The 23,911-nt window shown below is 46.2% G+C and overlaps 2 protein-coding genes across 5 annotated transcripts in view; one reads left to right on the top strand and one right to left on the bottom strand.

Moving 5' to 3' along the window:
• Positions 1-7,388, bottom strand: part of LOC121487491 (katanin interacting protein) — a 193,377-nt gene extending 185,989 nt beyond the window's left edge. For all 3 annotated transcript variants that reach the window (XM_041749279.1, XM_041749278.1, XM_041749281.1), the window contains exon 1: positions 7,366-7,388. In XM_041749279.1, the coding sequence (XP_041605213.1) occupies positions 7,366-7,372 (7 nt within the window). In that variant the 5' untranslated portion in view covers positions 7,373-7,388. The remainder of the gene's footprint in view (positions 1-7,365) is intronic.
• A 220-nt stretch (positions 7,389-7,608) lies between these two features.
• GTF3C1 (general transcription factor IIIC subunit 1) overlaps positions 7,609-23,911 on the top strand; it is a 73,403-nt gene continuing 57,100 nt past the window's right edge. The window contains exons 1-5 of one of the 2 annotated variants that reach the window (XM_041747876.1): positions 7,609-7,872; positions 11,249-11,458; positions 17,092-17,268; positions 17,867-18,010; positions 20,070-20,166. In XM_041747876.1, the coding sequence (XP_041603810.1) occupies positions 7,652-7,872; positions 11,249-11,458; positions 17,092-17,268; positions 17,867-18,010; positions 20,070-20,166 (849 nt within the window). In that variant the 5' untranslated portion in view covers positions 7,609-7,651. The remainder of the gene's footprint in view (positions 7,873-11,248; positions 11,459-17,091; positions 17,269-17,866; positions 18,011-20,069; positions 20,167-23,911) is intronic. The other variant, XM_041747877.1, reaches the window with a different exon arrangement.

Below are 23,911 nucleotides of genomic sequence, written 5' to 3' on the forward strand. Positions count from 1 at the left end.
GGGAGGTGGGAAAGAATATGGTGTGCACAAGAAATGGCCAGCTTTCTGGGGTGAATGGGCAGCAGTTGAAATTTCAGATGCCTAGAGACCTGAATATTCAGGCTAATATTCTTTTTTTTTTTTTTTTTTTTTTTTAGATTTTATTTATTTATTCACAGAGACACACACACACAGAGAGGCAGAGACACAGGCAGAGGGAGAAGCGGGCCCCATGCGGGGAGCCCCATGTAGGACTCGATCCCAGTTCTCCAAGATCATGCCCCGGGGTTCAGCGGCGCTAAACTGCTGTGCCACTGAGGCTGCCCCAGGCTAATATTCTTAATGCAAGAAAAAGGCACTTGCTGACCAGTGCCATCAGCCAGAAGAGGTCAAACTGTCATCACATGTCCAAGGCCAAGGGGTGACCAAGGTTCAGAACCAGGGCTTTGTGGGAATGCAGGCCCAGCAGGACCAAAGCACCCTTCCATCCAGAGACTATAAAGTCCAGGTTTCTATGGGAGATGACTATTTTTAAATATGGGAACACACAACAACAGACCCCGTTCAGCCCATTATAATACCTCTGGACATGAGGGTGGATGGGTAGGTGAGTATCTAAACAGGAGACTGGAGACCAGCAGACCAAACAGGAGATAGGGGAAGGGAGGAACAATGCCTCATCCAGGAAATTTTTTGATTTAGGGTGCTGTGTCCACAGGGCAATTGTTAAAGTTACAAGGGTCAAGCTGTTGAAATCTGCAGGGCATCAGTTGTCTGTCTGGTGTCACTGAGGACAATGGTTACTTCCTTATTCTTATATAAAGTGAGCTGTAAAAAGTACCAAACTCCTCCTTGAACTAACCATATTGCTCCTGGTAAGCCCTTTCCTATTTGGAAATAGAAGAGTGGCCACAGGGTCAGATTCTGAGGAGCCACGGAGGTGATCAAGGGGGCAGTGCCTTTTATTTATTTTTTTTAAAGATTTTATTTATTTATTCATGACAGACACAGAGAGAGAGGCAGAGACACAGGCAGAGGGAGAAGCAGGCTCCCTGCAGGGAGCCCGACGTGGGACAGGATCCCAGGTCTCCAGGATCAGACCCTGGGCTGAAGGCAGCACCAAACAGCTGGGCCACCAGGGCTACCCAGGTAGTGCCTTTTAAACTGTGTTTGTTCTTCCACAAGACTAATGGGTAGGCATCGCCCATAGACTCACTTCACAAGTGTAACAACCTGGCCACAAACTGGCACAGTCAAGTTTGAGACCTGTCTTTGAGGACATGCTCTAGATATACAAAAATCTAGGGTGTACACTTTATTTGGTTGAGTCCTAGTTCTGCTACCTGCTAGTTACATGGTGTAAATGGGCCCAATGTTAATGAGCATCACGTGGAACTGTCTCAAGACTCAAATCAGATCCTCTCTGGCAGAAGTCGGCAAACTTTTCCAGGGAAGGGCCAGATAGTAAAGATTTTTGGCTTTATGGACCATATGGCCTCTGCCACAACTAATCAGCTTTGCCTCTGAAGCATGAAAATAGCCATAGATTGTATGCATTTATATGCAAGTGGGCATAGCCATATCCCAATAAAACTTTATTTATAAAAGCAGGCAGTGAGCCAGATTGCTTTGAGAAAGAGAAAGACCTTTGAAAATGTGATCTTCTAGGGACTCCCATGCTGGATTATAGTTAGCTATTGTTGACTGGCTTTCTCACCAGACTATGAAGTTCTTAAATGCAGAGTATATATCCACCCCCCTCTTTTTCTCTCAGATTAAAACAAAGAGAACATGTATATATGGCACACCATGCCACACAATAATCTGCAGGGATTTCCAAAATTGCCCAAGTTAATATAAGAGCAGGACTGTAACTTCAGGTAGCTACAGGGCGCAGGCAGGGAACACACGCAATGAGGGCGGCCAGTCAGGGAGGTGCTGTGGCAAATTGGAAAGTGCACCTCCCTGCTAAAGGGGTGGTCTCCATTTAGCTCCAGCTGGGAGGAAGCTGTTGCCATGCACAACTCTGATTTGGTGTTAACAGACTTTATTATTTTTGTTAAGAAAATATCACGATCAGATATTTATGAGAAACCCCTCAATTTTTCAATGTTGACAACTCATTCAAAAATTGCAAAAAAAAAAAAAAAAAAAAACCAACTGAAAACAAAACAAAAATCATTATGGGCCAAGTAAGCATGACTGTGATCTGATTCATTCAGAGGCCCCCAACTTGTAACCTCAGATATAAAGAATTCATTTTCAAATTGGCTACATCTCTCTTTTTGTGTTTAAGGTGAAAAAATTCTTAACTTCTATGTTCAGAAAAATCAACTTAAAGTTTTAAGAGTAATATAAGGAGGGGTGTCTGGGTGGCTCAGTCGGTTAAGCATCTGACTCTTGATCTCAGCTCAGGTCTTGATCTCAGGCTCGTGAGTTCAAGCCCCATGTTGGCTCCATGCTGGGCGTGGATCCTACTTTAAAAAAAAAAAAAAGAAAGAAAGAAAGAAAAGAAAAAGAATAATACAATAAACTCCCGTCTACCCTTCACCTGGATCAAGTACTCATCTTGGTATCTCTGGATTCCAGCACACAGAAGGCATTGAAATGTAGGGTTACTAAATGAATGCCCTAAAGAATAAGAAAAACTTAGCGTGCCAAGTTCCTGTAAGCTAAAATCACAGGTTGGGATGGATACTGAGAACTAGCAAGACACAAAGAAATGAATCAGATTCAAAGGTGGGCATGAAGAAAGAAGGAAGGGAGAACAGACATAGAGACTACACAGACCACATGTTTATTTTGCCTGCTGAATGCTCGCTTTATTTTTTTTATTTTTATTTTTTAATGAATATAAAGATCTAAATGTCATTCCTCTGATTAGATTCCCCAGAAGTTCCATATTGTTGCTGTTTTAAGGATTTTATTTATTTATTCATGAGAGATGCAGAGACACAGGCAGACGGAGAAGCAGGCTCCATGCAGAGAGCCCGACATGGGACTCGATCCTGGGACTCCAGAATCACACCCTGGGCTGAAGGCGGCACTAAACCGCTAGACCACCAGGGCTGCCCTCGCTTTGTTTTATTTTACAACATTTTTGGCTTGGTTTATTTTAAGTAGTCAGAGAAATTGACAAGTCACCGGGAGCCCACAGGTGAATACTGGATCAGAACAGAGGAGACCAGACATGCTGACAGCATACTTTCAACAAAACCTTACTAATTCAACCGTCACCCGTTTTGCAGTTTGGGATTATTTAGACAAGCTAGGCTAAATTTCATCTTGGCATTATTAATTCTTTGAGAAAGTGTACTAAGCAAATGAACAGTATAAGCGAGGGAAATGTTGAATATTTGCTCTGGGGAGAGCAAAAGCAAATGAACAGCTTTAAAATCCTTTCTAATTATGTTGATGTGCTGAAATTTGTCTAATTATTATGTTTCCTTGAGAACTGAGTAGAAATATTTTTTTCCTGAACCATCTCATATTTTAAAAGCACTGGAGGAAATGTGACTTTAACATAAAGGTGAACACTTCATAGCAAAAGACTCACACGTTGCCAGTTTACTTTCAGGTAAATATAAAATGTCACAAGTCGGCTTTTCTTTTAAACAAACAGTGAGCTAATTACAAAGATTATTATTTGCTAGAGAGCTTCATCGATTCCCTCCTCCCTCTTCTGCCAGCTAAAGTTTGCCCATTTGCAGATAATGACAGCATTAGCTACCTCGTAGGAGTGCTTTTTATCTGCCAGGCTTGGTGTTAAGTGTTCATGCACAGTCTCATTGAATTCACCAGTGGATTACCAGATAAAACAAAGTATGCCTTATTTTCAGCTCTATTTCATTGACAGAAAAACTGAGGCTCAGAGAGGTCAGAGTACATAGCTGAAATTTGAATCCACCAGTATATAGCCCCCCCAAATATATCAGCATTATATCATGCTGTATCGCAGAGCCAAATAAAACTTGCCCAAGGTCAAAACCAACGGACCAGGAAAAATGTGAAAAACCATGGTGATTTGGACATGCAGAATTAACCTAACTACAATCCAGTTTGGGTATTGTAGATAGATGGTAGATTCTTAAGCTTTCTGTAAATTTGGGAAGTAAACACCTTTTTGGTAAGGCCAGACTTGGGTAGAATCACAATTCATCATGGTATGCTTCACCCTACCCAACACATATGCGCCTATAAAATTGTTGTATCACCTACATTTTAAAAATTTAATAGAAAAGGGATCTTTTGAATACTAAATCTAATCTTAGGGCAAATGCTTTCTTAGAAAGAACAAGTTTTTCTTTTTTGTAACCACTCTGAAAATTAACAGGTTCCTCTATTGGGCTGTGATAATGCTCTAGGAGTGAAGGAGATGATGACAGAGTAACTGGGCAGACTTCTTAAAAATGGTCTATAGCGATGTTTCTCAAACTGTTTTCCACAGACCCTGGGAAGAAGAGGGGGTTCACAAGGACAAAACTATCTTAATCACAATTCTAAGATTTCTTCACTGTGTCAATACTTGCATTGATGATGGAAAAGCAGCAGTAGATAGAACTGCTTGTGGCCTGAGTTGCTACAAGGCAGCAGCACCAAATTGTACTAGCAGTCATCATATTATTTACTGCCATGTACTCACGATAAATCTATAATCATAAAAAAATCATTTTCACCTAAGAATATCCTTATGAAATACTAAATTAATTTTGTTCCATTTCATCCCACGAGTATACATCTTTTTAATATTGTGTGCAACAAAATGGGAAGTATATCAAGCCCTTCTCTGGTACAAGCGGAATAGTTGATCCTAGAAAACACTCATGTACTTGTGTGAGTTACCAGCTGATCTAGCCACATACATATAGAATGACTTTTTTACTTGAATGAACATCTAAAAAACTATAGTTTATAGTTATACAGGCTTGAGTGTTTCACGGACATTTTCTCAAATATGTAAAAAAAAAAAAAAAAAAAAAAAAAAGTGAGTCTGTCCCTTTCCCCAAGGAAACTGACAGTATTTGTTGCCCAAATGAAAACTTGTTTCTACTACCTTGAGTTTAGGAGCTTAAACTTTTTTTCTAAAAAAAAAAAAAAAAAAAAAGAAGGAAAGAAATAGACGGTGATATTAACAAATGTGATTTTCTTGATATTATATAATTATATTCCACTTGATATCACATAATGGAATTTGAAATGTCAACATTTGGAAGACTTGTGTGACTCAGTAAACCAACATTTTCCAAATGACCAATGCCTAATGTAATAAAATCATACATGAGTAAAATATCTGAACAAAAGGGAAGATAAACCAATGGATTTTAATGTAACAGAGTACAAAAGTTCACCAATATGGTTTCAGATGGCACACTGTAAATACCCTTCAAGAAATCACCACTTGCTAGGTTTTGGTATGGCATCAAAAAAGAAGGTCTACAGTTATTTGAAACGGCAATTAAAATCTGTGTGAGGCCAGACTTTCTTCATGTACATCAGCCAAAAGACACAACAGTTTGGTTGCTGAAGCAGAAATGAGAGTCTAGCTATTTTCTATCAAGCCAGACTTTAAAGAGATTTGAGACAATGTAAAATAATGCTACTCTTCCTACTAATTTTGGGGGATGTAGGCCTAGCTAATTTTCATTAAAATTATAATTTTTATTCAGAAGTAATGGGTTTACTATTATTTTTTAAAGATTTATTATCTTTAGAGAGAGAGAGAGAGCACATGTGAGCATGGGGAGGGGCGGAGGGAGAGAACCTTAAGCAGACTCCCTGCTAAGTGAGGAACCCAATATGGGGCTCAATCTCAACCCATGAGATGATGACCTGAGCCGAAACCAAGAACTGGATGCTTAGCTAACTGATCTACCCAGGCGCCCCAAGTTTACTGCTATTTTTAAATAATTGATAAATGAATGCTTTAAGATTTTTTTTCTCATCTTTAATTTCAATACGGTCAATAGCACAGATACAATATACATAAAGCTCTTTTGAGGTAAGAGTATAAAGGTGTCCTGAGATCAAAATGATTTGAGAAACAAAACAAAACAAAACAAAAACAAACATTTGAGAACTGTTGCTCTGTAGCAATAGATCGCTCCACAAGGCAACTGCAAATGACATTTTATAGTACCTCTGAAGTACAAAGGGCAAAGATGTCTTTTAAGTACATATCAGACTGTTCAATTAAAAAAAAAAAAACTAACTTCCCACACTGCATCGGGCGGATTCAAGGAACAAATCCTCGGAAGTAAGGGATAGTGCTGAAATGAGAAAAATGATGTGGATTCTAGCACAGGCCCTCAACAGTCTGTCTAGACATTAGTCCTCCTATCTTCAAAATGAGATCAAAGTACCCTATTTTTAGATTGTTTTCAAAGGTCAATTCCATGATTCTAATCAGGGAACCCTAAATAGTGGTCCACAGGTGGCATCTGGCCATCTGGCCATCTGGCCATCAGACTGATTGGCTGTCATGGCATTTCGAGAAGTGCCTCCCCCCCCAACCCCCCAGAAAAATAAATCGGTTGGAGATGAGTGAGAAGCTTTCCTTTCCAAAAGGGAAAGTGACTTTTCAGTGACACCCCAATCCAGCCCACCAGACCTGCCCCTGCAGATATTTCCATTTGGAACGCCTGGAATGAGCTGAAGGGCCTCCGAAACCACTGCCAAATCTCCAACTCTGTTCATTTAGCTGAGTGTCTGTGTTTCTTAGTCACTCTGCCCAGCTTACTGGCCGTTTGACTTGGGGCAAGTTAACTTCTTTGAGCGTCAGTTTCTTCATTTGCAAAACAGGATCACACACACACACACACACACACACCATGGGACTCCCCCCCCCCCCCCCCCCCCCGCCCAAAGAGCTGTTGAGAAGCTTAACGAGGTGTTGTTGACAGCGCTTGCAGTTTTTGGCACTAAACAGTAGTGATTATCCACATCAGAGCTCAGGAGAGTATGCCCTGGTCCTCCCCCACCCGCCCAGTAGCTGATGACCTGGATGGCGCGTACCCCCATACCAACACCCAGGTTTCACCGCCCCACATCCGAGGCCACACAAGACTCCCCTCAGACTTCTGCTTCTCCTTTCTACCCTAAAGAGCTTCTGAGCCCCCGGCCTGTACCGGGTTCCTACACCAACACGGCTCTGCACAGAGGCCAAACCACTGACCCCGCCCCCCGCCCCCCCCGCCTCCCCCGCCCCCCCCAGCCCCTTCTTCCCATCCCGGACCCCCTAGTGGGGCTCCCTTTCCCTCTGACCAGAGACCACCCCGGATCAGGCAGTAGCGACCCGGGGCTCTCTTGCCTGGGATTCTGTCCGAGGGAACCTCAGGAGAGATGAGACAATAACCGCCCGACCGTCCGGAGGGGCCCACGGACACTCACCATCCATCCCGAGAGGCGGCGGTTCCGGGTGCTCGAACCGGAAGCGGCCTCTGCAGTGTTTGCAGTTCCCCTGGTTACTGCGGGGTTCCGGACCAATGGCGGCGGAGCCCCGCGGACTGAGCCCGCCCCCACGGGGCGTGACGTCACGCCGGCGCTCTGGAACGCCTCCTCCCCCCTCCAGGTCCAGCCCCGCCTCCCCGGGCTGCCGCCGTCGTGCGCAGGCGCGCTGGAGGGCCCTCCGCGTCCTGATGCGCAGGCGCCTGGGGAGCTGCAAACTCCGGGAGCAATGGACGCGTTGGAGTCGTTGTTGGACGAGGTGGCCCTGGAGGGGCTCGATGGCCTGTGTCTGCCGGCGCTGTGGAGCCGTCTGGAGACGCGAGTGCCTCCCTTCCCGCTGCCTTTGGAGCCCTACACGCAGGAGTTCCTGTGGCGGGCCCTTGCCACGCACCCGGGCATCAGCTTCTACGAAGAGCCTCGGGAGCGACCCGACCTCCAGCTCCAGGACCGGTCAGCGGCCTGGCCCTGGGGGGGGCGGGCGCGGGGCCCGGAGCCCCACGGCGCTGGGAGGGGGCGGAGGGGACGAGTGCAGCCGCGGGAGTCTGATGGGGGGCGCGGGGAGCGGCTGGCTGGGAGGGGGAGGGGGAGGGGGTCCCTCGGGCCTGCTTAGAGCCCGGGCGCCTGATGGGGTGGGGGGGCATCTAGCGATGTCCCTTCCGGCCCGTTGTGGGTGCTTGGGTGCTAGTGAGCAGCACGGGGGGGGGGGGGGATATCCCCAAAGAGCTTCAAAGAGTGGCGGGTAGGAAGTCAGATTAGATCAAGACTGGAGATCCTGGAGTTCAGCCTCCTTTTCTGGGGCATTCATTCAGTGCTCAACTAGAGAGCCCAGGGCAGCTAGAGATCTGCCTAACAGCAAGCTTAGCCATAATAATGATAGCTAGCATTTATTGGACGGTTATTATTGGCCTGATGCTGGAAGATCCTGTGCTAGGAGCTTGGAGAAACTGAACTCCTTCAGTCCGCAGCAGTGGGTGCTTTTATCTTCCCATTTTGCAGAAGAGGCAACTGAGGATTAACCTGTCCCAAGTTAAGTGAGATTATAAGTGACCAAGTGTTGATTAGAACACTCAAGGCAGCCTGTCTCTATAGAGTTTGTGCAGTTAACGTCGTGTTGTGAGAAGTTACCAGAGGTAATACTGTCCAAAGCAAGACTTAAAAGATTGGATTTAGGGAGCCACTTGGCAGAGTATTCTGGACGGGGAAGGGCAAATGTGGAAGTCTAAAGGGAGAGAAGTAAGTTAAGTGTGGCTGAAGTGTAGGGTGGGAGGCGGAGAATAGGGAATAATAGTTGGCACTTAGGTACATGCTTCTTGTGAGCTGGGATTTGCTGAGACCCTGACATAGCAAGTTAATTTTTACAATGACCTTAAGGAGGTGGATATTATCACCCCCATTTTCCTGAAGAGAAAATTCGGGCACAGAGAGGGTAAGTGACTTGTTCAAGACTATCAACTAGCAAGAGCAACTTCAACCAGAATTTGAATCCTTGAAGTTTGGGGTTACAGAGTCCTCTCTGTCCTTAACCAGATTGGACTGGAGAGGTAATCAGTGGTCTTTTAATCCACTTAGAGAGTTTATCCTTTATCCAAAAAACAGTTGGGAACCCCACCCCCAAAAAGGAGGGCCAGACTAAGGGCAGAATGTGAGGTTGAGAGATTTTAGAAATCCAGTCACAACCAACCAATCATCGTTTTGATGTGGTTTGAAGGTTGGGGTTTAGAGCTGTTGGCCAAGAAAGAATTCACAAGAAGTCTTCGGTGCAAGAAGGCTTTCATGAAAGCACAGTGATAGGACCAGTGGGCAGAACGAGCTGGGGTTGTCAGGAGCCAGTGACTGATTATATATTTTCCAGTTGTGGGAAGTAAAGACAAACGGAGGCTTCCAAAAGGACTCTCAGATGCTGAAGAAGACTGGGGGGACCCTGGAGGCCTAGCTATTGTCAAGCTAAGCTTGTTTTTCTCTTAGAGCATTAACTTTTACAGTTGGGAGCTTCCTGGAAGAATGTTATACTCTGCCTGCCTCGAATGACAATGGGCTGCAGGTTATAAAGAAGTTTCATTTTCATCTACATTTTCTTTTTTTTTTTTTTTTTAAGATTTTATTTATTTATTCATGAGAGACACCGAGAGAGAGAGAGAGAGAGAGAGAGAGAGAGAGAGAGAGAGAGAGAGAGGCAGAGACACAGGCAGAGGGAGAAGCAGGCTCCACGCTGGGAGCTCTACGTGGGACTCCATCCCCCGTCTCTAGGATCACGCCCTGGGCTGAAGGCGGCGCCAAACCGCTGAGCCACCCAGGCTGCCCTCTACATTTCTTTCTTGCCTTTGTTCTCCACCTCAGTTTTGCTTACTGTGGCACAAGTGAGAATAAATAAGAGAGGCAAATGGAATCGAGACTTATGGAGCAGAAGAATCAAGAGGATTTGGTGTGACTAGATGTGGGGTTATTAAGACAGGGAGGAATCAGGGATGATTGTTTTCTGGTTTCTGATATTTAGGTTACTGAATGAATATTGATGCCCTTTACTGTTGGTGAGGAACACAGAAAGCAGAAAGGTGGTTGGGTCTCAGGGGAGGTGGGCAAGGTGCTGAATGTACTTTGAGACACACTGAGTTCAAGGTTCCTTTGGGTGATCCAAGTGGAGATTCTATTTAATAAACATGTGGCTTCATTGGACAAAAGCAAGGCCAGAGGGAGGGATGGAGCTGGACATGGGCAATCATCCCATATGGTTAGGTATTAAAGCTATAGACCAGGATCATCCCTGGAAGAGGATGCAGTGTGACGGGAGGCCTAAGACATGGCCTTTAGGTGCACGTACATTGAAAGGCTGGATGGACAGGTAGAAACCATCAAAGAAGTCTAGGGAGGTGTGGCTGGAGAGGTGGAGGGCAGTAGTCCACAGCCAACTCCTGGCAGATGGTGGAAGATGTGATTTGGGAATGGAGGGTAAAGCAGTGCAGAGGTCACAGAGAAGGCGAAGAAGAGAGGGCTAATGAGCATAAATGGGATTTGCCCTTAAATAGACCAGCACAGACTGTGAGCAACATTTCTAAGGAGAGCCTCACAAACTTGGCTAACTGGATAAAGGAAGAAATGCAAGTCAAAGATGTCCCTATGGCATCAATACAACATAACTGGAAGAAAGTGGAAAGGAGGGACTTCATTGGAGGCAGAGAGAGGTCGTCATAGCTTTGATTTTGATCTCATTGAATTCGAGGTGTTCGATAGACAACTGGAGACCCAGGATCAGTATTTGGAGGAAAAGACAGGACTGAGGATTCCAAGGTGAAAATTGTTAACATGCAAGCACCGGATTTGGAGGGAAACCAAAAGGCCATGATTTGGGCCAGTGAGATGGTTCTGGTTCCAGCATTCAGCTTCTAGGGTGGGTTTGGGGAACCCTGGAAAGGTCTGTTTTCTGGGATAGAAAGGCAGGAATGTTGCTCTAATCTGCATATGCAAGGCTGGGGACCGAGTGAGCTCACTCCTCTCTGATCTCAGCAGGCGTTTGTCAGAAGAATGCGCCAGGGGCGCCTGGGTGGCTCTGTCCGTTAAGCATCCGGCTCTTGGTTTCTGGTTTCAGCTCAGGTCATGATCTCAGGGTCGTGAGATCCAGCCCTGTGTAGGGCTCCCAGCATGAAGTCTGCTTGGGACCCTTTACCTCCCTCCTCTGCCTCTCCCCACCCCAGCTGTTGCACACTCACTCTCTAAAAATAAATAAATAAAATCTTTAATAAAAAAAGAAAAAAGGAAAGAAGAATGATCCAAGTATGTATTATTTCTGAAGCTGAGTTGTGGTTTGGTGTTTGTGCTTTCCCCCTTTTAGGTATGAAGAGATTGACTTGGAAACCGGCATTTTGGAGTCCCGGAGGGATCCAGTCCCCTTGGAGGATGTCTACCCCATTCATATGATCTTAGAGAACAAGGATGGCATCCAGGGCTCATGCCGGTACTTCAAGGAGAGGAAAAACATAACCAATGACATCAGGACCAAGTCTTTACAGCCCCGGTGTATGATGGTGGAAGCCTTTGGCAGGTAACGGCTCTGTACTATTGGAGACTCATGGACTGCCTCCTGTGTGGAAGCCCGGGGGGTACAGTCAAGGCACGGAGACTCGTCTGCAGCCTGGAAGTGTGTCCGTGCGGCAGCCCTGCACTAAGCCTCCACATTCTGCATGCCACTCTTGCAGTGGTGCAGATTTTGCTCAGGGCCCTACCTTTCCCCTTTCCCTTGTGTCCATGGTCCTGGCACAGTTGAGCAGAGTAGATGGCCCTCATACGGATCAATGCCTTTCCTTCTCTTGTCCAGGCTCAGGATCCCAGTTTCCCAGAGAGACTAATCCAGGTTGTTATCTTCTCCAGCCCCTCCCCATACCCACCTCCCTGCCCACTTCACAGAACAGGGAAAAGCTGCCAGTGTGAATTCTGCAGACTTGTGTCTTCAGCCTGCAACTTTCCATGTTTCCGCTCTTCCTCAGCTCAGAGGCAACAAGAAGCCCTGGCCCAGGCCCAGGCTGCACTCTGCTTCTCTTCTTCCTCCTCCTCTCCTCCTTTCTCCAGCCTAGCTCCCGGTAGCCCCGCCCCCTCCCCCACCCCAGCTACCTCTCTCAGTGAGCTCATCTTTCTCCATGAGTTTCAACCGTTGCCTCCTTGCTGCTGGAGCTCTCTCCTCAATCCTAATGACTCGCCCATCTTACAACAGGACCTTCTCTCACCTCGGGTCCCCTGTGACTATAGATCTGTCTGTGCTGCTTGCTATTTCCTGGAGGAAATAGCCACCTTCATTCTTTCTCTCCTTTACTTCTCTGCCCACTGATGTCTGACTTTATTACTTCACTGAAATCTTATCCCCTGAGATTCCTAGTAACAAGCCTGTGGATGCTGTTGGGCTCTTGATCTCCTTGACCCCTCTACCCCATCAAGGAGTTTTAAAGTTTTTGCGCCATGGCTTACCGCTTTGTTTTTCTGTTCTGGCCAATCCTCACCAGCTGCCTCATGGATGCCCCAGCTTCCATCCACCCTTTAAATATTGGGCTGCTCTGAAGGGCTCTCCTACCCAGACGTCCTCCAAGTGCCACGTGTGGAGTTCAGTAGCCTCTTCTTCAGAGCATCACACTCCTTCACCCCAAACCTGCCTCCTCTTCCCTTTCTTGCCTCTTTTGTGATTTCCTCTGCGCCAGGGTATTCCCATGTGCCTGGTGTACAAGCTGCAAACTTGGGATTCCTGGCCCCCTTCTCTCCATACTTCTGCCTGCAGCTGACTGCTGAGTCCCATGAACTTGACCCTCTATCATTTTCTCAAACCCCCTTTGGCCTCAAAATAGTACAAGAGTCTCCTGACTCCCTCCTTGCTGCCTTGCTCTACCTCTTTCTCTTCTTTTTCAAGATTTATTTATTCTAGAAAGAGAGAGAAAATCTCAAGCAGCCTCTACTGAGCACAGAGCCTGACATAGGGTTCAATCACCCATGACCCTGAGATCATGACCTGAGCCAAAATCAAGAGTCAGATGCTTAACCGACTGCTGCCCAGGTGCCCCGTCTCTCCTCTTTGGAACTTCCCATACTCCATATCATGTTTTTCTCTAAAATGGAATTGGGATAGATAGAGCCTTGGTCATTCATGGCACATGTTTCCAACTGGCCACATGTGCCCCATGCACATGCTTTGTTTAGCCTGCACGCTGTTTTGTTTTAATTTTATTTCTTAACTAATATTTAAAATCTGGACTTCTAGCTCCTTTTTAAAAACATCACAGAATCTAGCTGCACTAGGACGGATTTTTGCTTGGTGACATAGGCCAGAGCCACGAGCCACCCGGTGCTCTACGTGCCCTGCAGCTGCCTGCCGACTGACCCTAGCCCTTCAGGCTCTGCAGGACCTATACCCTCTGCACCCCGCCCAAGCTTTGACTGTAGCCCCTGAACTTGCCCGAGTCTTCTCCATGCTGCAGCCCAAACATGTGGCGCTCATTTCTGTCTCAGGGCTACAGCACGTGCCGTTCCTTATGTTCTGCCTCAGGTCTTCACATCTCCACCCTATACACTTCATTCAGTCTTAACTTAGCTCCTCAGAAAGTGTGCCTGTTGCCCAGACACCATTGTGTTACTCATTGCAGTACCAAAAATGGTCTTTTGTTTTTGAGAGAGACAGTAAAAGAGTGCAGGCATGCATTTATGAGGTGGGGAGGGGGGAAGGAGATGGAATGAATCTTGAGCAGGCTTCATGCCCGGCATGGAGCCCAACGCAGGGTTTCCATCTCACTCCCCAGAAATCATGACCTGACCTGAAATCAAGAGACTGACTCCCTCAGGTGCCCTAGTACCAAATGATCTTAAGTATTTATTCATGTCACCCTTTCGCCACCAGACCATAAACTCTTGAAGGCAGAAACTTTTTTATTCGTGACTGTAACTCTAGGATCTAGAATATGCCTGGCACAATATCAACTCCTAAAAAGGCATGTTGACTGATTGATTATCCTGTTGGGTTTGAAGTTATAGCCCCTGACCTGTGCCATGACATCTAAACTCCTGGGGCTGGCATTGCAAGGCCATTCAGGATGTAGACTCCCAGTGACCTCTTTTTTTTTTTTTTTTTTTAAGATTTATTTATTTATTTATGAGAAACACACACAGAAAGAGAGAGAGGCAGAGACACAGGCAGAGAGAGAAGCAGGCTCCATGCAGGGAGCCTGATGTGGGACTCGGTCTCGGGTCTCCAGGATCACACCCTGGGCTGAAGGCAGGCGCTAAACCGCTGTGCCACCGGGGCTGCCCTCCCAGTGACCTCGTGAGCTTTCTTTCCTTCTGCTTTCTAGCTTGCAACCCCAGACTTTCTAGCCATACCACACCACTTGCCTCCTGGGACAGGCGTGCTCCTTCATCCCTCTGAAACTTGCAGGTTCTGCTTCCTTGTCCTTCACCCACCCTGGTGACTGCTAACTCTGGAATCACCTCCTGTGAGAGTGTTCCCTGGTTACTATGCATGCATTCTGTTCACACACACAGGCTGGAATTGGGGCTCCACACATAATGGCATTCTGTAGGCTCGACCACCAGAGTTGCTCTCTGCCAGCTTTGGGCCGTAGCATAATCGCTCAGTCTCTTGACTTGCTCCTTCAGTAGACTGTGAGCTCCTTGCAGATTGATACCACTTTAATTTATCTTGGTATCTCTGGTATTTTACATTGTGCTTATTCAGTATTTGACATCCTGTCTGATGAACACACTCAGCAATTTCAGCCTAGCAGGAGTCACAGAGTCAGCTAACTGGAAATGTTGGGATTATAACGTACAGTGTAGTAAACAAATCTGATACATTTGAAAAGCAGCAAACCAGTTCCCCTGTTTTCAAACTTTCTTATCCCAGCTGACCTCTTCCAATGTAACTTCATGAGCTTATTTTGAAATGCGAGGGTATAGGTCCTAAGTTTGTGATATGCAGACACAGGAAGTTGACTGTCTCTCTTTTGTGTGTGTTCTCAACTTAACATTCTTTCCAAGGCTGGATTCTGCAGACTTCCATGACTGCAGAAGACTCATTTTTAGGTCACAATGTATAGGAATCTGCAGTGTTTAAGTTAAAAGGAAGGCAGTCTCTTCTTTGATCTTTTGGTGGTAGAGGTGAAATCAGCTGATGTGGAGTAGGAGGAAGGAGAACTATCAGACTGAGGGATGTGATGGAATAAATTCATTTCTCTGCCTAGTCTCCATCCCTTAAGACTGAGACTCCGTCATAGTGCCTTATCTGCTAATCTAAGCTGACGTGTTGGGCAGATTGGCCTACTCCATCACACCCTTTTAGGTTCCAAGCCTTGCAGCAGAGATCCCATTGCTCATTCTCTTCTTGGCATTGAGATACCATCCACTTGGAAGCACTCCCTTTCCCAGACAAGTCACCCAGGGTCCATGCACAAGAGCTCATGAGCTACCAACCTCTAATCCTGGACCAGCATCTACTTTTCATAGCTCTGTTGTTTATTAAATACCTGACCACAAGGCCTGTCTCCCATCACGTCACTAGGTCTGAAATGCTTTGCTAGGTAGGACCTATTTTTTTTTTTTTTAAGATTTTATGTATTTATTCGTGAGAGACAGGGAGAGACAAAGGCAGAGGGAGAAGCAGGCTCCATGTTGGGAGCCCGATATGGAACTCGATCCCAGGTCTCCAGGATCATGCCCCAGGCCAAAGGCAGCGCTAAACCGCTGAGCCACCCAGGCTGCCCGGTAGGACATATTCGTGGCCTCTATTTTCATACCATAGGTCAGTAAGAATGAGGGATTTTTCCCAGGTCTGATCTTCAACACACTACGGAGCCACCAATTACATCGTTAAGTACAGGCATACCTCATATTACTGTGCTCACAGATACTGCGTTTTTTTATAAATTGAACATTTGTGGCAACCCTGCATCAAGTCTACTGGCACCATTTTTTCCAGCAGCATTTGCTTATTACATCATGTCTCTATCACATTTTGGTCATTCTCATAATATTTTGAACTTTTTGTTACTATATTTGTTATGGCAATCTGGGATCTGTGACTACGATTTTCTGAAAGCTCAGATGATGGTTAGCATTTTTTAGCAAAAAATATACTTTTTAAAGATTTTGTTTATTTGCTCATGAGAGACACAGAGAGGCAGAGACCTAGGCAGAAGGAGAAGCAGGCTCCCTCTGAGGAGCCCAGTGCGGGACTTGATCCCTGGACCCTGGGATCATGACCTGAGCTAAAGGCAGACACTGAGCGATTCAGGAGTCCCAGCAATAAATATGTTTTAATAAAGTACGCACGTTGTTGTTATTGTTGTTTTAGATGTCGTTGCACACTAAATAGACTGCAATAGAGTGTAAACATACTTTCATATGCCCTGGAAATCAAAACATTGATTTGACTAAGGTTTATCGCAATACTCGCCCTATTACAATATTTGCTTTATTGCAGTAATCTGGAATCAAACCCATAACATCTCTGAGGTACGCCTATATTTTTTACCTTGAAATTTATGTCTAATTCCATAGGTTAGCTCACTCATTTAAATGTTTCCAGACCACGCCACAATCATTCCATACCACACCACACCCTACCACAATCATTCTAGGCACTGAACGTGTCCTAGTGAAAAGTCAACAATGTGCCTAATCTTACAGCACTTAAATTCGAAGGGAGGAGACAGACAAGAATGTCTGAAAAAAAAAAAATTTTGAAGCATGCTGTGTGCTGTGAAGAATATGGTAATGGTCAGAGGTAGGGAACAAACTGGCTAGACTTTCAGGAAGGTCTGAGGAGGTGATGTCTAATCAGTGGCGTGGATGAAGAGAAGGCATCAGCCACCTACAGACCAGGGGAGGAGTGGCTAGGCAGAGGAAGCAACTTGTTTCAGGACCTGGCAGGTTGTGGAGGGTGCATAGGGCATTCCGGCCCCTGCTGATGACTTTGGGCTTTGGTCTGAGTGTCTGGGCAAGACCTTGGAGGGTTCTGCACAAGATGACAAGGTTGGCTCTGTTCACCCCAAACACGCGTGGTATGGGGACAAACCTTCACAGGGGCATTGTGAACCTCCAAGAAATAACACAAGGTGATAATTCTCTAAGGTTCTGCTTTTTTACCGTTTGATTTTCGTAAAATACTTAAAGTTATTTCTTCCATGCGGTGTTTCTGATTCACAGGTGGGGAAAGAGACTGATCATCGTTGCCTCCCAGGACATGCGTTACAGGGCCTTGATAGGCTTGGAGGGAGACCCTGACCTGAAGCTCCCCGACTTCTCCTACTGCATTCTGGAGCGATTAGGCCGGTCCCGGTGGCAAGGGGAGCTCCAGCGAGACCTCCATACCACTGCTTTCAAGTGAGGGGATGATCTCTTCTGAAATACTGGGACTCCCTGATGATTGGGCCCTGTTGACTTACCTTCCCTATTTGTCTCCTCCCTGCCACTGGGGCAGTCTGTAATCCATGATGGTTGGGCATGCAGTGCTTTTTTTTTTTTAAGAGACCTTGGGGCAACTGTATAATTTAGTGTTTAGACCAGGCATTTTTGGAAAATGGAAAGTGGAAGTTAGGGGCATGCCAGGGTAGTGGGCATAAATTGGGACCATTTGCCACCCAGGATGTAGGGTGGCCCTACTCATTGGCCACTACAGGATTGGAGACCTGTATTTGATGGTGTCCTCACTAACCCTCATTGTTGCCCACCCCAGCCATTCCTGTCCCATTCCATTTCCCTGGGCCTTTACTCCCATCTCCCATCTACCTCTGCAGGGTCTCAGGCTGAGGCATGGCTCTTCTTTTCAAGGCCATTGTCTCACAGTGACTGTTCCCTTAAACTGGCTGGATAGGAACTGTGTGTCTCTAGCACTTATGTTCAAATGAGAGGCCCTCTGCACTGTTGGGTAAAAGCCACAGGCAAAGTGAAATGACACAGCCACTCTCTTCCTCTCCTCCAGGGTTGATGCTGGCAAGCTCCATTATCACCGGAAAATTCTGAACAAAAACGGGCTCATTACAATGCAGTCACATGTGATCCGATTACCCACTGGAGCACAGCAGCACTCAATTCTCCTCCTCCTGAATCGGTTTCATGTGGACAGGTACAGCATGCAGATGCCAGAACACTTTGTTCCAATGTTTAGCCGTGTGGATTAGTCCTGTACAAAGCGTAGAGGCAAAGTCACATTATGACTACAGCTTTTTAAGAAAGATATTTCTGATTATGAAAGTAAGTCCTGCTGATTTAGAAAATTTGAAGATTATACAGAAAAGGAGGAGAAAAAAAATCCTATAACTCCATAGCCTGGCAATAGGAACTGTTAACATGTTGGTGAAATTTGGGGGGAGTATAAAAAATAATAAGTCAAATTAGATTCGTTTCAGTGACAGAATTGAGATTGAGTTGTGTTCAGTTTAAAATTGGCATTTTATTCCAACATGCAACTCTCATAGTCAACTTAGATGGTGAGATGGGGTGGTTTCTGCTGAATGAGTACAATGCATGATATTGCTGTTTAGCTGCATGTCTTAATCTGGACAGTATAGCAAGGTGGTGAGATGTGCATATTCCCTTCTGAAGATCAGTCTCTGGAAGTGGGTCTCTGATTCTTTACTACTCCCAGTTAGGGTGACTGCCTGGCATAAGAATGGGGGAAAAAATGTTCCACCACCCCTTAGAGGGGTCTTGGCCTGCACTCCAGTGCCTCATGCCCTTCTTGGTGGGAGGTGCAGAGACCAGGGTGGGGAAGGGTTGAGCTGGTGTAGGTCCTAGAGGACGTGGCCGCTGGGTGAGTAGGCTGGGTGTCCCTGAGTGCATGGCCACCAGTGCTCTGTAGTGAAGGCAGGCAGTGTTGTGGGAGACTTGAGAGGTAGTGGGCATCCCCCCCTTTCATTTGGACCAGGGAATGACTCTGAGTCTCCTCTAGCTAAGTCCCAGAGGCCTTAGCTGGTCCTTTACCCAGTGGCCTGGCATGTCCTTCAGCGTTAAGTTTTAAAGTTTACAGTGTGTGCCGCATAGCACAAGCCTAGACCCAAAGAAAGTGCTTAATATATGTGTCTAGACAGACTATTGATTGACTAAGGATTTCCAGGAGTAATGATATCACTGAATCCCTGTCAAAATTCCAAATTTGTCTTCAAACCTATGTTCTAGAAATCCTACATTAGAAAGAATTGTGCTTTGAGAATTTGCACTTTATTTATTTACTTTACTATCCATTGGTTGGATACTAGTATCAGCAGGTTCCTAACCTGTGTGTGACCTGTGTCTACAAAGAACATAGGTGGCAGCTATGGGTGGCAGGGAGAACAATGGACTAAATCATTTTTACTTGGGCAAAGTCACTTGAGCTCTCTGAAGCATGGTTTCCTCTTCTGTAACATGGCCATGACACAGTGCTTGGTACTAGTCCATGTACAGTAAATATCTGTGCCTGCCTTTATTTTTCATGTGTTGAGAGGCAGTCAAAGTAGAGACACAGGCGTAAACTCTGAATCCCATACATTTGCCCTGCCTACCCCCAGGCCTGTGGGCAGTTAAAGCCAAGGTCACCTTCCCCATGAACACACAGTCTAGGAGCCTCCTGCTCTCTTTCATAGCTTCCTTGGTGGCAATTAGCTTGGAAGCAGTTATGATACTCCATAATAAAAATGAGACTGAAGGTAGGATCAATTATGCCAGTGAAGTCAGAGTAGAAGCCATACTTGAGGATCAGAGGCATCATAACAGTGAAGAGAGCAATGGATGTGGGCAAAGACCTAGGTTCATGTCTTGAGTCTGAGCTTTAGAAAAGCCTGTTCACTTCTCTATGAAATAATCCCCTCTTTCACCAAGTGAATCATACGGAAATATAGAAGATACTTCCTCAAATTTATGGTATAAAGATGTAAGACGTTATAAAGAATCATAATAGCTGTGGCCAAAGAGTCTAGTCACTATGCTGTCACTAGTTAGGTGTCCTTGGCTAAGTGACTGAAGTGCTTAGAGGCACAGCCTCTGCTCTGCCAAGTGCGGAATGCGAGATAGATGATGGCTGAAACCTAAAACTAAGGTGGTCTGATGTGGCATGTTGTCATTTAAGTCTTTCTTTGTTGTCTTTAAACAACAGGCGTTCTTTAGCAATAGGTTTGAGAAGGTGAGCTGTTTTGTGTTTCTCACAGGAGGAGCAAATATGACATCCTCATGGAGAAGCTCTCAGGGGTGCTGAGCACACGGAGTCACCAGATAGAGACCCTGGGCAGGCTGAGGGAAGAACTGGTAAGTGTCCAGGCCCACCCCTGTGCTGGGCTGGAACAATCTGCACCACTGCCTGGACAACCTCATCAAATGTATATTACGTGACTTGCAGTTGGAAGCCCTGTTAACAGACTTGACCATACCTAACCTTAAAACAAGTGGGATCTTCCTTTGTTTCACAGGATAAAAAGTGCTCGGTCCTCAGTCCTTTGTTGAAGACCTTCATGCCCTTGTCAGGCTCCCATTTCCTCCCATGGTTTGCTCTAGTACTACGTGCCATACAAGTTCATGTGAAACGGCAAAACTGGGTATTTAGGGGTGCTTCCCTAAGCATGCTTCTAATTCTGTCCCCACTGCCTTGATACGGAAAGGGCATTGTGACTTTGCAGAGAAGCAGGCGAGATGGTGCTGGGAGAAAAGCACTTCCTGGCCAGCTTGGTCTCTGGGCCCGTAGTAGAGGCGGGCTGTAGTGGGGAGAGGAGATAAGCACAGAGGTGGCACGCGGCCTCCAGGCCGATGAGGACAGTCTTCGGTGGATGCTAGGGAAGAGCTGGCCAGAAGGGGAGAGAAATATTGCCCTGTGGGCTAAATAGCAGAACTTAAAACCTAAAGTTTCAAGTCAGGCTGTTTGGGGACACAATTTGGAGCCTGATTATCGGCACCAGGATAATCCTTGCTCCTGCTGCGTTGTGGCTGAAGCCCCAGTCCCTGATTCTATCGTAGAGGGAAAGGAGCCTCTTCTCTAATGCTAGATCTACTGCATGTGCGAGTCTCTTTAAAAGATTCTATTTATTTAGAGAGATAGAGTGGGCATGTGCATGCTTGTGAGCAGGGGGAGAGGCAGGAGGAAGAGAATCCCAAGCAGATGCCCTGCTGAGCACAGAGTCTGACCTGGGGCTCAATCCCACGACACTGAGATCCTGACCTGAGCTGAAATCAAGAGTTGGACACTTAACCTACTAAGCCCCTCAGACCAAGCCTCCTGCCCAAGTCTCTTTAAACAGAGCTTAGGAGGCTTGTGGGTCAGATTTGGCCTATATGTTGTTAAAAGTACTCTTGACCTAGCATTTTTTTTAAATTGAGATTTCACATAAAAATCTAAGCTTCCAGCTGCCTTTGAAATATCAGAGGCTCTGACAAGCCTGGGCCTGCAGTCCTCATGACAGCAGTCAGCTTGAGCCAGCTGTGCACTGGCGGCTCCCTGCCCCAGACCTCTTCCTTCCTGTCACCTCTCAGATACCAGGCCATGTCATTTGTCATTACGTGTGGACTGCTGTTTGTGGTAAGAAATATTTTTCAGTATTTGAGTCTATCAAAAGTGGAAAACAAAAGGGAGACCGATAAAGCTTCTTCAGAGACCATAGTAGAAATTAAGAAAATTCCTACTTCCTTACAAAGCAAATTCTGCTCTCTCTGTTCTTTCTATTTCTTGTCCAGCAGACTTTGCAGAATGAAACCCTCTGCCCACCTGGGGTCAGTCACGTGTGGGGAGACCGAGCTAGTCTGGTCTCAGGTCAGCACTAGCTCTGAAGAGTGCACCATGATTGGGCATCTTTCCATTATTTATCTGGCCCATAATTCAGTGAGCATCTGCTCTGAGTCAGAACTGTGTGCTGCACCATGATGACAAAAGTTAGTGAGGATGACAGGTCTCAACACCGTCATGGAGCAGTGTTACTGGAGGGGCGGACATGTGAACACACATTTAGGCTCGAATGCTATTAAAAAGGATGTGTCTGAACTCCAATGAAGGATGCACTTTCTTCAGAGAGCTGGGAGAAGCTTTATAGAGCAAATTATAGTCAAGCCAGGCTTTGAAGATGAAGTGTTCCCAAAGTAGACAAGAAATGGCATTTCAGGCACAGGAGAAGTAGCTGGAGGTGTGCTGGAGATGTGCTGGAGGTATGTACAGTAACCCGGCCGCAGCGTGCTCAGGCAGGAAAGCAGAGATGTGGCCCAAGAGGGAAGTTGGGGCCAGATAAGAGAGGTCTGGAGTGCCAGGCTGAAGAGTCGGGGTGTGGCCTTCAGCCGCATAAACTGCTGCTGGCAGTTCATAGATGGAGAAGAATGTGTAGGAAATGAACCGGTGAACCAGTAGGAGAAAGAGAAGTTGGAGCTGCTGTGGTGGGAGGTGGATGCTGTTGCCTCAGGCCGGGAGCCCGGAGGGTGACCGCTAGAACTGAGATATTTCCATGTGGTAAGGGACGGAGGCCAGGGTGCGGGGGTCAATAAAGGACAAGGAATCTTGCTGTCTGGACTAAGTGATTGCACCTCACTGAAACAGGGCCCAAGGCAGGCTCATTAGAACAGGGACTGTGCTTGCTTGTTTACTGCTGAAGCCCCACCAGTCGGATGGACAGCACCTGGCCCACAGTGGGCGCTCAGTAAATATTTGTGGAATGAATGCACAAATAAAGTAGGGAGTACAGAAGGGAACACGTTTACGCATGACAAATTTGACTTTAGGATTTTTTGAGTATGAAGATCTTCTGGGACTTTCACTTGGCGAGGTCTTGTCAGCAGCTGGAAATAAAGTCAGAGAGAGCTGAGCAGGACTTAGTGAATAATTAGCCAGTGCATGAGGTTGATGCTATGAATATGGATGCTGTCTTTTGTGGGGAGTAGGGGATGCTTACACTGCTCCTTTCTGTTTTGGCTGGGCAGATTGTGTAAGTCCCTGGCGGCAGCCCCCCAGAAGGTAAGACTACATCATCCTCCCTCACTTAGGATGGTCCAGGACTTAGGACCATATGTTGGGGGCTGGGATTTGATGGATGAACTTCCGTAGGGTCTTCCCGTGGTGCTGAGGGCACAGCTAGATTAACAATAGATCCCATTTACAAGCTGATGTGTTTGGATGAGCCATATGTGAGTCCTCTGTATTGTTTTGATAGCCATATGTTCTCCTGCCCTAGGGCTGGAGCACTGGCTAGTCTGAGTTGATCATATATATGTGGTGGCAGCAGCACCCCCCCCTTTGCTGTTTGAGTGTCTCTCAAACAGCAAAGAGTCTCTCTCTTTGCTCCCCCTCTCTCCCCCAGAGGGTAAGAGGGAACCTGTTAAGACTCCAGTGACAACTCTTAGTGATGAGTGCCTCCTGTCATTCTGTCCACAGTTTATAGCAGCCGGAACTGGCCTCCTGACTCTGGGGGTTGCAAAGTCAAAGGCAGGTAGTGGCTGGGATGGATATATGAATGAATGAAACAGGCCAGATAGGAAAAATGGTTTTGCTCTCAGTATGGATCCAAGAAATATTTAACTTTCCCCTCGATTATTTTAAGAGAAGACAGCACGTAACTGGTGACAGATAGGAACTGACCTTCAACCCTGACATGCAAGGAGTTGATAGGGCCACCCTGCGAGGCTCCCACTGCTGACTGCTCCAAGGATCCGCAGTCCCAGCATTTGTTGCTGAATTTTTTCTGATAGAAGCCAGAACCCATATTTTTTAAAAAATGAAATCTCTCACTTTTCGATGTTGTGAAGCAAATCACTTATTTTCAAAAACATATAGATGGAAAAATGTGGCCTACGCTGGAAGCTCCTCATTGGTGACCCTTGCAGTTAGGAACATGTAGGGTCATTTTGGCTATATTGCCTCGCAGAACTGTGAGTAGTGGTAGGGTGCACACTCTTCTCACTCTGTGGAAACTTCATTGATAAACTCAATTAAAATTTTTCTTCACTAAATTTTTTCCTCTTTGTTCATTGCCTGTGGTGGGTAGGTTGTGTGTGTGTGGGTGTGGGTGTGGGTGTGGGTGTGTGT

Source organism: Vulpes lagopus, chromosome 3 (genome assembly GCF_018345385.1).
Source record: "Vulpes lagopus strain Blue_001 chromosome 3, ASM1834538v1, whole genome shotgun sequence".
NCBI classification, from domain to species: domain Eukaryota; kingdom Metazoa; phylum Chordata; class Mammalia; order Carnivora; family Canidae; genus Vulpes; species Vulpes lagopus.